We start from the raw sequence: 13,506 nt of genomic DNA, 5'->3' as shown, positions 1-13,506 counted from the left end.
GGAGAAATTTGGGTTGTCTGAATTGTGAATTCAGGGACTGGCCCTCGGGCAGATGGTATTTGGCCTCGCTGCTCCTCTTCATAGGAAGTGGCCTTGTTTCTTCTTCTGTGTCCCAGGGGTTGGGCTCAGGCTACTGGGTCAGGTGCCATTTTGAGAACGTAACAGAGATGCTAAGTAAGGAAAAGGAACTAGGAGAGGAAGATGCAGAGCCGGATGTCCCACCAGGCTCCCCACCCATGGACCACCCGGCAGTGTGGCTTAGGCTGAAGCCTCTGGAAACTCATCACATCATTTTGGGCACATGAACTTCTCCTGCACACAGTGCTGCCACAAAACCGAAATCCATTTCAACCGAGCACGGATTGTTCAAGAGCGTAGATGGGTCCATCAATATACTTAATGCCACCTCAAAGAACACGCCATCTCTCCTTACAGTACTGGTGCCTGAAATTCATCTTTAGCTGCACTGGTATATTCTTCTGAAAAAAATCCCATCTACAAATGGAGTTTGAATCAATTTATAATGACAGAAATTTGCCATTGTTTTTAATCCATCAAAACCAGAAACACGTGGAACGTGAAGGTCTGATTTTATTTGACCATGTTTGTTCTGCTCGTTTTCCTTCTGTGTCTCAGAAAACTCAGCGGAGGGTAGTGAGGACCGCTCCCATCTGTCAATCGAGGGTATGTTACCTAAAGGAATGAAAGATGCTCTTTCCGATTTGTTTCTGATTTTCACTTGCCTAATTTCTAAGCACCAAACAACAAATGGTCACAGCTTAAGGCAAAACATGGGTCAGTTCTGATTCAGCAGAAGCAATTATTCACTCCAAGCAGTAATGATCTGCTAGTAAAAGGCTACCGCTCTAATTCTTATAAAATTACTGACTCAGAAACTATCAGCAGGAGAAGCACTGGCTACCGAAATAATCAGATGTTTTCCTAAAATACATAAGGAACAGAGGAGACTGATGTCCAGAGAGGGAAGGAAATAGCTATTTTTGAAATAGTCTGTGAAACGAATGAATGTGATCTAGAGGAAACATGAGAACCATGTGAAATGGACCATGTAAGAACTGCCAATGCTTTCATCATTTGGAGAAATACAGTCCAGATTCTTGAGCACGTTAGTATCTGGCAATGTCTACAGACATTTTTGGTTCTTTCTGGCTGTCACGACTGGGTGAGAGGGATTGCTTGCATCTAGTGGGGACCTGGGGACACTGCTAAACATCCACAATGAACAGGACAGAGACCCCACAACTAAGAGTGATCGGATCCCCAACATCAAGAGTGGGGAGCTCGAGAAACCCTGAATTAACAAAGATCACCACCCAGGTGTGGGTCTCACATGTTTGGTCACTCATCAGGAGAGTGGAGTTACACTCCCAACTTCGGCTGTGTCCTGGGCTCAACGTGAAACCGTCAGGCCCAGCTCCCAGTCCAGGGGCATGGGTTGCATAATGAAAATGCAGCATGACAGGGAAAATACAGATGGCTACTGGTAACTGGTGCAATGTGGGGGTGCAGTAGGGGCAGGAGCCCCTGCAGAGAAAGACACAAGTCCCGGGTGATAACTGGGGGGGGGGGTGCAGGGGGGAGCGTGGGCAAGGTGGAAGCAGGGGGAATGCTTGAGATGGGGCTCCTTGAACGGGTAGGAAGCCATGGCCACCCCATAGGTCCAGAAAATTTGTTGCTGGGCTGCCCAAAACCAAATCATGTTTATTGGCACGTGCACAGACCCAGAAGGAAGAGGAGAGGGATGAGCCAAAGTACCAGAAAAAAAAGAAAAAGGAGAGGAAAAGCCAAGAGGGAGAAGGACGCAGACCCTGGAAGGCGCCCGGGTCATCAGGCAAAGGGGAGGACAAGGAGGGCATTAGAAGCTTGGAAAGGAAGGTCCATGTTTTCTGCTGGTAGAAATAAAAACGGTGCCCCCCCCCCTTACTGCCCCCAGACGATTCTGCCTCTCCACACTGCAATAAGGTGGTTTTGTTTGAAGAGTTCCCTGTGCTCTGGTGAATAGGGAGAAATACCTCTGGTACATCATGACATGCAAACATTCCAGGGAGGAGAAAGCAAACCACAGAGACACCCCCTTCTCAGGTTTTGCACATAATTTATCCAAACTCAGTAAGAAGAATTCATTAGTTACTTCTCCTTTATTTTGTGGGGGCATTTTCATATTTTTCGTAACCTGGTGCTATCTTTACATCTTCTTGTGTCTCCGATGATTTATGTCAGAAGCATTTTCTGAGGTTAAAGATCTCTCAGTAAATTGCCTTCATCAATTTCTGCTTTTTTTTTTCTTTCTTCGTCTCCAAGTGTTTCCCTGGCTAAGATGGCATTTTCTTCCTTCCCCTCTCCTCCTTCTGGGTTCTTTATTCAGTTCTGGAAAACCCAGTGACTGAGTTTGCTGAGACCGGCCTCCACGTCTGACTCTCAAAACTGTTTAGTTAACAGGGAAAAGGGCAATGAAATTGGGTAAAATAAAGTGCCTAACATCTTTTACCCACACAGCCGGTGTGAGGATCTTTTACCAGTGTTTGCTCACTGCATTTGCTAGATTTTTCCCCCAAGCTCTTGGCTCTGGGCTCACATTTGCACAGGGAGCCCTACTTGCTGCTCGCTGTGTATCTGCTTTCTTCTGTGACCCTAAGTGGGATTCACATTGGAAAGACCGGTGCTCCAATAAAGTAACGCTATCACTCTCAGAACGAGACAGAATGAGCATCTGCACCAGCTGCAAAAGAATTTCCTCAAGATGGTCCTGTATAACTCTCAGAACCAGATTCCCCCGGATGGAGGAATTCTGCTCTTCCTGAGCCAGCGACCGTGTGGAGGCAGTTCGACCCTGGGCAAAGCTGCTCAAGAAATGCATTTCCAACCTTAATTAGAAACTGCACTTTCCTTAGGAACTTGGGGGTGCTGATTTTCATATGGAAAGAGAGGAGGTGGGTGGAGGAGAGAGAGAGAGGGAAAGAGTTTATTTTATAGATACGTTAAAACGAATTATAAAGAAATCTCATCATTTTTGATATAATAATTTTATTTATCATAGAGTCACTTTATGGAATTAGCTCTAAGATATAATTGGGGAATTAAAATGTTATTTTTAAAATTCAGGCCCATATATTTCCAAATGATATCACAGCCAACTGATTCCATATTTTAGCCTAATTAATGGTGCAAATCAGATCTGCTCTCCTATTCTGAATCCTTTTTTGGAAACTGTGGTTAATCTTGATTTAATGTTAAAACCTTGAGAATATACTGTACATATATTTTGTTTCTGTTTTGTTTGTTTGTTTAAAGGTTTTATTTATTTGAGAGAGTGTAAGACAGAGAACGTGAAAGAGAGAGACCGCGAGCAGGGGGGAGGGGTAGAGGGAGAAGCAGGCTCCCCCCTGAGCAGGGAGTCTGACGCAGGACTCGATCCCAGGACCCTGGGATCATGACCTAAGTCAAAGGCAGACGCTTAAATGACCAAGCCACCAAGGCGTCCGACGTATATTCTGAATCCTGTTTTTTCAAGTTACAAGGCACCATCATCAGGAATAACCTTCATATCAAAATGCTTCACGTACAGTCCTTCCAAACAGTGGTGACCATGCATTTCCGCATGCCCCTTACCTCGGACTTGCCCTTACTGTAACAGGCCTTCTTGGTGGCTTCATCACACTCCCACTCCACAGCCTGTAGGAAACACCAAAATGACAGCGACTGTTACGGTTTTGACTGAAGAAAAGGGGAAGAATAATAAGGCACTGGTAATCAGATTAGGAAATGTGGGCACACCACAGAACCTTCATACTAATACAGAATTTACACCAAATTCATGAAATTCACTCACAGAGGCTTCTATTTAGCTTTGAAATCAAAGCATTTAAAGGACCTGTCCCCTAAGTAACTACAGTTCAGCAGAAGTAGTGTGACATTTCAATGACTATAAGAAAGGCACATGCAAGGAGTTGGTACCTAGTGCCTGCAGTGACATCACAGGACAGATCCACAGCACACTGAAAAGACAAGCCTTGGAACAAAATGATGTAAATACTCATTTAGACATTTGTATTTTCTGTTCATAGTATGTCATTTATCAATATTCAAAGATAATGGAGCAAGGATGATTTTGCAACCTCCTTACTCCCAAGATCCATATGTAAATGATGAATAGTCAATAAAAGAAATAGCTCATGCAAAGAGCACATCTACTACTTCACCCAAACCAGTAATTTTCATACCATTAGGAGCTCTGACTAAATAGGTAGAGCCACAACCTGCGAGTATGTTTTCCCAGACTTTCCAAATCTAACGCATGGCGTCAAGTTGACGTGCATTCTTTCACATCTGCTGCTGTCCGTGATTACCTGAGATAACACACAGCACTAACTTCACAGGAAGAAATGATGCCTGCCAATATTAACGATCTATATGCTGAGATTGTGAATCACTTTTTTGAACAAACGTAAGAATTTGAGCTGTTTATCTTTTGTATTATTGTATGGAATGTGGATTTGTGAGCTGGATTTCCAAAGATTTAGGATTTTTGAAGGATCAGTTAAATCATTATCAGAAAAAAAAAGTTTTTTAAAATTTTATTTTTTTGAGAGAGCATGAGCAGGGTTGAGGGGTGGGCGTGGGAGGGGTAGAGAGAGAATCTTAAGCAGTTTCCAAGTTCAGCGTGGAGCCCGATGCAGGGCTCAATCTCACAACCCTGAGATCATGACCTGAGTCGAAATCAAGAGTCAGACACTTAGGGTGCCTGGGTGGCTCAGTTGGTTAAGCGTCTGCCTTCGGCTCGGGTCATGATCCCAGGGACCTGGGATCGAGACCAGTATCAGGCTTCCTGCTCAGCAGGGGGTCTGCTTCTCCCTCTGCCACTCCCCCTGCTTGTGCCCACCCACTCTCTCTCTCTATCAAATAAATAAATCTTAAAAAAAAAAAAAAAAAGAGTCAGACACTTAACCAACTGAGCCACCCAGATGCCCCATTCTCAGAAAAAATAATTTAAGCAAGGGACAATTCTTTGCTAATTTGAACTAATGTTAAATAGTAAACTAAACTAAGCCAAAAACAAGCTACTGTCAAACATTATGAAGGAGAATAATGGCTTCACTCTCACTTCTAGGAAGAAGGTATTTTTTAATTCTCCTAAACCTAGGAGAGTAACAAAGTGATGGTGTACCATAATCTCGTATCTACTGTCCTCCAAAGAAGGTTACATAATAGAGATTAAAACACAAAACCCTGCCTCTTGTATAACTTATCTTCCTTGGCAAACATGAGTCCATAAGAAAAGTATTCTAAAGAGAACCACTTCAGTGACTTTCAAACAGAAACAAGATCCTAACTGCTTTCCCTTGTGTCAACTTAGCGATTTTTGTCAGTGTCAACATTTGATAAGAGAATTTGTTAATTCTTTCTGTGATGTCTTCCTGTTCATAATGTTTAATGGCAGCAATAAAATCACAGCGAGTCAACATGTGATGCAAACAAATGACTTGAATTCTGTGCTAGGATGACAAATACATTCGTGACAAGGGATGACACTTCCCGAGAAGACATAAGGGCTTCATGTGTAATGGCAGATCCGTGTGTCCCCACGGGACTCACGTAAAATAAGTGCATTACTATTGTTCCAAATGGACCTTTCCTTTCTTAGATCTCTTTATAAAACTATGTTGTTTGTATTTAAACAAAGATATCTGTATTTTTGCCCTTACTTAAACTTAAAAAAGAATTGATATACTACGATACATTCTTTTACAAAGTCGACCCTATCGCAACTTTGACCTCCTATCATCAGGAGGGTTGGTTATATAATTACTAGGACAACTACAAAGCAAAAAGCTTTAGGTAAAGAGGCATTTGTAGGGGCTCTTGTTAGTCCAGTGATTTTGTTGAAAGTTAAATAGTAATTCTCTTTTCAGTAAACATAAGACCTATGAGGAGCATGGTTAGTCCCAGGGTTGCAAGAAAATTTATCAAATGCCATCAGAATTGTTCAAATCCTTCTACCGCAATCACAAAGAAATAGCTTCCCCAGTCTGCGTAATGCCCAAGTAGCCTGTGTGTTTTCAAGATAATTGAAGGCCAAGGATTGGATGCGGAAAGTAATAGAAAAAAGAAGGAGAGTTTTCAAGAATATTTCTTTACTTTATCCAGTTTGGCAAGAAAAAGCACTTACACTCACAAGTTTATTAGACCAATAGAAAATAGGACGGACCTTACAGATTTTTCTGAAGACAGTTATTAAAAGAAGCAAAGTTACTTCTGAGGCATTTTTATTACAGTATAACTGGATTTCCAATAATATTCAAATCCAGAATTAATTAAAGACCATGACTGTTCAGCTTTTCTGTTGATTCACTTCCTACCTGAATAGAGGACAGGATAGACAAGATTTATATTAGGAATGGACTGAACTACCTATCGTAGGGCTGGACAAATATAACTGGATGTCACAGAATTTATCAAAGAATGCAGTGGGAAAACATGTCGTCTCCAGATTGGCCTAAAACAGGATGTTGATCCCATAGTATCCTTCTATTCTCTCAATGTATTGAACTTAATCTATTTGACCACTTCACAACTATGGGGAAAAAAAAAAAGCCACTTCTATTAGAGAGAAATATGAGTATCAGTAGAATCCTCCAGAGTTTATTTCTCAAAGTTACTCATCCTGTTTGAAATTATATTATGTTTTAACCTGGTCATAACTTTCTTTATTCCACAAGAACTGTTCCAATAAATTAAATTTCTTTTAATCAAGTCTTCTCACTATATTCTCACAGGAGATTCTTGTTATTCTTTCATGCGTCATAATTTTGGAACAAATCCCACTACTGATTCGTGAAGCCATCTTTCCAGTTGACTTCTTTTTAAGACACTTTTGTATCTACACAAACCTATCTTTATGACAGTCAAAACAAATGTGAAGCCATTGACATGCTACATCTCAGATCTCAGTACAACACTCGTGCTCTTATTTCCTGAGTCTCTGTGTTTTTTTTTTAAATCTAATTTTTATCATCTCTTGTCTTTTCCTATTGCACAATAGCCCTGCAGAGGGAAAAAAAAAAAAATCTCAATTCTCTATTCCATTCTGCATTTAATCTTCATTATATTTTTTGGCAGCACGCACGTAGAACTAATACTGTGGTTACTTGGATATCCAAAGGCTATACACAGTAGGCGAAGAGTGTGAAGCATCTACATCTTAAAAGACAAGAAGATTCCCATTCATAGAACCTTATTTTTGTTTTGTATGTAAATATATACCAATAACATCTGTGCTCTTCACCTACCTACAGAAGCTTTGCTTTACGCATTTGCATTCATTCTCTCTTTCATGTCATACACGGTTAGGAAGTACCCACCTACCAAGTGCAAGACGCTGTGCTAGATAATTTTGATGGAAGAGAAACAGACATATAGGGGATATTTGCACATGTCAGACATTAATTTATGATAACATACAAGTGTCTTCCATTAGTCTGGACAACATCTTGCTAACTCTGAGAACTTGTTCACTCTGAGAACTTCATCATGGTCATTTCCATTGTTCCAAGAGCCATGTTCATTTCAGATCCAGAGATACCCTGGAACTTACAACATCATCAACTTTCAGGAAGCCACAGTGTTAGAGACAGACGGAAAAGGAAATAGAGTAGATTTACAGTGTATCATTTTATACCCACAGAAGCCCTGGATGGAAGGAAGCACGACACCATACATACCTCACCATCACGCACACACATATGCTCAAGTTATGATAAACGGAGCTCCGATCTCGGGAGTAAATCAAATGTGGGAAAGAAAAAAGATTGGCTCTTTCTATGTACGTGTTACATACATATAAATCCACAGTTCTCAGAAGTATATAAACAAAGCTGTGTATTATCACATTCCACAGCGAGAGAAGTTAATTAGACAGGGACCAGCAAAGGCAGATACTTTTCATAAAAATGAAGAGAACAACATTCTAGGCAGATGGGCCACTACTCTTTCAACAGATGGCTTTGCTAATTAGATCCTGGCAAAAGATAACATTAAAAAAACTAGTTTAATTACACAGTGCCAAAAATTAACAACCACCTGAGGGCTTTTTTTTTTTTTATACATTGCATTCATATTCTTATGTCATGTATATCTGTGAAATGCCAGAGAATGTGAAATCGTGGTGGCAACTATAAACACACCGTCAGGCAATGGGAGACCATATCCTTGTTCAAAACAGAAGCAAAACACAAATGAGATGGAACTTGAAATAACTTGATTTTTATGTTACTTCAATAAGGTGCTAATCCAGTTACCCTTAAGCAGAGACATGTTCGCAAATTACCTTTAGTGGCCACACGTGACAGGTTCAAAACACCGGGAATTTGAGATGGAACGGTGTGCATTGAAAGACACAAAGGGGTGGATAGTTTGCCGTCCATGGCAAATATGTAAGTCCATTTCACTCTTACTGGTGACCTCCAAATCAGAGAACTGTAAGGGGGCATTAGTCCTATTATCCAATGACTGGTTTTTGATTCTCATGACACTGGCATCATCCAAAACTACAGATACAGCTTACTTTGGAAATCCCATAAAAATGTGTTACTACCCTTTTTTAAAACCCTTACAGGAAAGCCCAAGATCTTCTTCCACATCAGAATACCAAATCAGACTTACTTTTGATAGCTGCACAGTGGAGTTCCCAACTTGTTAAATGCTTACTGGGCCTTTTGTTTCTCAGTGGATCTTTTTAAGATTTTATTTATTTATTTTGGAGAGAGAGAGCGTGAGCGGGGGGAGGAGCAGAGGGAGAGGGACAGGTAGACTCAGGGCTGAGCACAGAGCCTGACGCGGGGCTCAATCCCATGACCCTGAGATCACGACCTGAGCTGAAATAAACAGTCGGGCGCTTAACCAACTGAGCCACCCAGGCGCTCTGGTTGGATCTTTTTAAATTGAGGGTTGTTTTTTGAGTAGACAGTATATTAGATTCCTAGGACTGTCATAACAAAGTACCATAGACTGCGTGGCTTTAAACAATAGAAACTTCTTCCCTCATAGTTCCCAAGGCTAGAAGTCTGAAATCAAAGTGCCAGCAGGGTTGGTTCTTCTGGAGTCCCCAGGAGAGAATCTGTTCCCTGCCCCTCTCCCAAACTCTGCTGGAGGTTAGCAGCCTTGGTGTTCCAGGGCTTCTGGAAACATCACTCCAGCCTCTGCCTCTGTTTGCCCAAATGTCCTCTTCTTATAAGGACACTGGTCTTTGATTAAGGTCCACCCTAGTCTAAGAAAACCTCATGTAGCTCATTGCATATGCAAACACTCTACCTCCAGATAAGGTCACCTTCTGAGAATCTGGGGGGATATGAATTTTGGAAGGACACCATTCAACCCAGTACAAGACAGTGTGACATAAAAGTAAAAGTTTGAGATTGACAACTGGTAGAACACAAATGAGGGCCATTGCTTTGCTGGAAATCAGCTGCCAAATCTTAGGCAAAATACTGATAACAATTTACAAAACTCTTATATTGTGCTGACTACAGAGCTGGGTGCTTTGTATACATTTTCTAAGTTAAGTCTCGCTATAATTTTACGTGGGAGATAACATTAACATAATATTCTGGATGAGGACATCAGCTAAATAACTTACCATAAAGCGACAAGAAGAGTAAGTGGACATCAAAATTTGAACTTGGTGACTTGGATTGAAGCCTGTGTGCTCTAAACCACTGTCTTCTGACCCACAGAAATCATACAGTATTTGTCTTTCTCTGATTGGCGTATTTGGCTTAGCATAATACATTCTAGTTCCATCCACAGCATTGCAAATAGCAAGATTTCATTCCTTTTGATGGAGTAATAGTTGTGTGTGTGTGTGTGTGTGTGTGTGTGTTGTGTGTATCACATCTTCATCCATTCATCAGTGAACATTTGTGCAATCTCCATAGTTTGACTATTGTGGATAAATGCCGCTATAAACATTGAAGTGCGTGTGCATCTTTGAATCTGTATATTTGTACTGTTTGGGTAAATACCTAGTAGTTCAATTGCTGGGATGTAGGGTAGCTCTATTTTTAGTTTTTTGAGGAACCTCCATACTGTTTTCCAGAGTGCCTGCACCAGCTTGCATTCCCACCAACAATTCAAGAGGGTTCCCCTTTCTCCACATCCTCACCATCACCTGTTGTTTCTTGTGTTGTTAATTTTAGCCACTCTGACAGGTGTGAGGTGGTATCTCATGGTGGTTTTGATTTGTATTTCCCTGATAATGAGTCATGTTGAGCATCTTTTCATGTGTCTATTAGCCATCTGGATGTCTTCTTTGGAAAACTGTCTACTCATGTCTTCTGCCCATTTCTTACCTGGGTTGTTTTTTGGGTGTTGAGTATGATAAGTTCTTTATAGATTTTGGATACTAACCCTTTATCAGATATGGCATTTGCAAATATCTTCTCCCATTCTGTAGGCTGCCTTTTAGTTTTGTTGATTGCTTTCTTCACCATGCAAAAGCTTTTTATCTTGATGAAGTTCCAATAGTTCATCTTTGTTTTTGTTTCCCTTGCCTCTGGCGATGTGTGTAGTAAGAGTTGCTATGACCAAGCTCATTTCTTTAATTCTTATGCACAATCTCATATAAAAGAAAGTAAAAGTGGCCTTTAGCAAATTCATGCTTTATAAAATGTAAAATTACAGCAGTAAATGATTAGTAAAATGTAAGAACAAATGACCACTGAGTCACAACACTCAGTATCTAATTATTTCTGTATTTTGTTTTGGTTGTCTACTTTTGAAATAATAGTGATTTATACAAATTAAGTAGTAATAAATAAGGCCACCTTTGAAGCTCAGTTAATGTGGAGTATATTCTGAAGTAAAAGCAGTCAATTTATTCTATATTCTACAATAAACCAATTAATCCAGGTAATGTTATAATAAAAGTTAATTCACTGAGGGTTTCCAATGCCTAAACATTGTGTATATTATGTATATTAGTATAAACGATCTTTAAATAACAGACTTAAAACATATGTAATGTAGAAAACCCCTGAGCACCTCTAGAATCCTGCGGTTCCAGGAAGCATATTTAACATATTTGGTTTTAATGTACCAGTCAAACTCTGACACCCAAGTTAAATGCTTGGAATGGCCCTGAGGAGGGAGGAAAACAAAGTAATGGAGGACAAGCTCTAATAACCCTATTCCTGAACACGGATGAGCCCCACTGAGACGATTTGGTGAAAAAAGTACCTTAGGAATGAGCCTAATATCAAAGGATGCTGTAATATATGGTATAATATTTTAAATTATGATAGACACCGAGGCAGCAAACAATTGTTAACTTTAAAAATGATGCTATTAACGAAAAGTGGTACTGGAAGGTAAGCCTAGTACCAAAAGCTGCTTTGGGTTTCAAAAAAATTATTTTGGTGGATCCAAGTAGGACTGATTTAAAAAATGGCATCCTGTACAATTTGCTAGCCTAACCATAGTGGAAAAAAATCCAACTACTAGAGGAAGGTCTATTTTTATACTTAAATTTCCTGAAGTATTAGTACATAAGAAATTCAGTTCAAAGTCAGTCAAGCATGTTGCCATTAGAGTGGGCTGACTTTTCAAGGAATTGCCTTTTTTAAGTTTCCAGTGTGTTTGGTGGGAAAACTGTTGCTTCTGAACATATTTTCTCTCCGTATGTTTTTCAAAAACATACATCATAGAGATGATGCCATTCAAACACCACAATATCTGTAATGTTTAACAGAAATTGTAATGCTCACTAGAAATTAAATAATACATCATAATCAAATTGAAATTAGATGTTATACCTGATGTAACATTTATTCTGTACATGCAAAAAGGTGCCCCAAAGGAAATGAGTTGATTATAGAAAGTTATGAAAACTATCAGACCATCCTGAGCTTCATACCACTATTTGAAGACTTACTTGACAATGACATGAGGCTTTGCCAAATATAAATTAAAGAAAGAAAAAAAAAAAAGAAAGAATGAGCAGCATACTGGCATGGGATTATTTGTAAGATACAGAACTCTAGGGGCGCCTGGGTGGCTTAGTCATTAAGCGTCTGCCTTCGGCTCAGGTCATGATCTCGGGGTCCTGGGATCGAGCCCCACATTGGGCTCCCTGCTCGGCGGGAAGCCTGCTTCTCCCTCTCCCACTCCCCCTACTTGTGTTCCCGCTCTCGCTGTCTCTCTCTCTGTCAAATAAATACATAAAATCTTTAAAAAATCAAAATTAAAAAAAAAAAAAAGAACTCTAGGGACAAACAACTTGCTATAAAGAAGGCTGTCCTGGAAATGTCTTTGGAAAGATAACTTTGTAGCATGGCTTGGACCAAAGCATTCCTACACAGAGCACTTGACGACTGGCAAGCATATTCTAGAACCATTGGGAAAATGAAGAGAGTCAATCATGGCCTGAGTAAAGGAATGAGCGCCCCAGCCCTATAATGAGATTTCATTTGGAAATATAGTCAAAGGGTTCAAAGGGAATGTATCACACAAGCAATATGAAGGACCAAGGTCTTTATTTTCAGACAACATGAAACAGATGTAGAAAAAGACTCCAGCAACCATAGCATGAATGTAAATGATGATGCAGAGACACGATAATTTCTATACACCTTACCTACCACTTGTGACTTTTTGTGTGTTTGGTTTCTCTTGCTAGAACTGTAAGGTCACCTATGTCGTGCTCATCAATTTTGGTCTCATTATTGCATATTTTGGCTGAATCCTAATGAAGACATTCTACATAAACTGTCAGCTTAACAGGCAATATAGATTTAAATAGATGAGTGTTTGCTTTTAGTTTTTCCCATCAATATTTTCTATTTTTTTCTGAAACTGGCTTCATGAAAACAAACAACACTTCATACCTGATTACTTTTCTCTGCAGTTCTGAGTTAGAATGTGTGTACTGTATTCACGGGAGTACATAGAAAGCCCAGATTATAGATGCTTCTTTGGAAATTATTTTTTATTCGCTGAACCAACCACTCAGAATTTATTTATTATTCACATTATAAATGCTTGTTTCCTGAGATGCATCCTACCACTACCACGAATGACTTTACTCCCAGTTTCAGAACATATCGATCTATTTGCCAAATCTCAGGATATATTGAAAACTCTTTTTATGAGCTTTATTCAGCATTATTTCCATAAATTTTTGTTTGCAGCTGAGCGAAATGAACATTAAAATTTGTTTTCTGGTGTACATCTGGGCAGTTACATTTCTTTCTTATTTTAAATAAACTGTGAAACAGGATGATATACTTCTGTTCAAAAAACATTATAATATGATCACAATGTTAAATGAGAACTTAATGAACATTATTGATATATCCATTTCCCAGTTAATATTTAACATTCTCATAATTTTATGAATATCTGCTGGAACTTATTAAATCAAATAATTTAGCATTAAACAGTACTTTGTGAGTTTGCCATTTATTTCTTCAAACATTTGTCTCTCTCTCTAGTATA

General features: G+C 39.6%; 1 protein-coding gene across 5 annotated transcripts in view; it reads right to left on the bottom strand.

Moving 5' to 3' along the window:
- The window catches only part of SEMA5A (semaphorin 5A), a 472,196-nt gene that overhangs the window by 173,422 nt on the left and 285,268 nt on the right, over positions 1-13,506 (bottom strand). For all 5 annotated transcript variants that reach the window (XM_045863616.3, XM_064596872.1, XM_064596869.1 and 2 more), the window contains exon 6: positions 3,631-3,693. In XM_045863616.3, coding sequence (XP_045719572.1) covers positions 3,631-3,693 — 63 coding nt within the window. The remainder of the gene's footprint in view (positions 1-3,630; positions 3,694-13,506) is intronic.

The sequence above is a fragment of the Mirounga angustirostris genome, unplaced genomic scaffold (assembly GCF_029215605.1).
Source record: "Mirounga angustirostris isolate CCGP_5_RB_7025 unplaced genomic scaffold, mMirAng1.0.hap1 SCAF_7, whole genome shotgun sequence".
NCBI lineage: Eukaryota > Metazoa > Chordata > Mammalia > Carnivora > Phocidae > Mirounga > Mirounga angustirostris.
The sequence above is the reverse complement of the archived record's forward strand: the minus strand, read 5'-3'. Positions and strand labels throughout refer to the sequence as shown.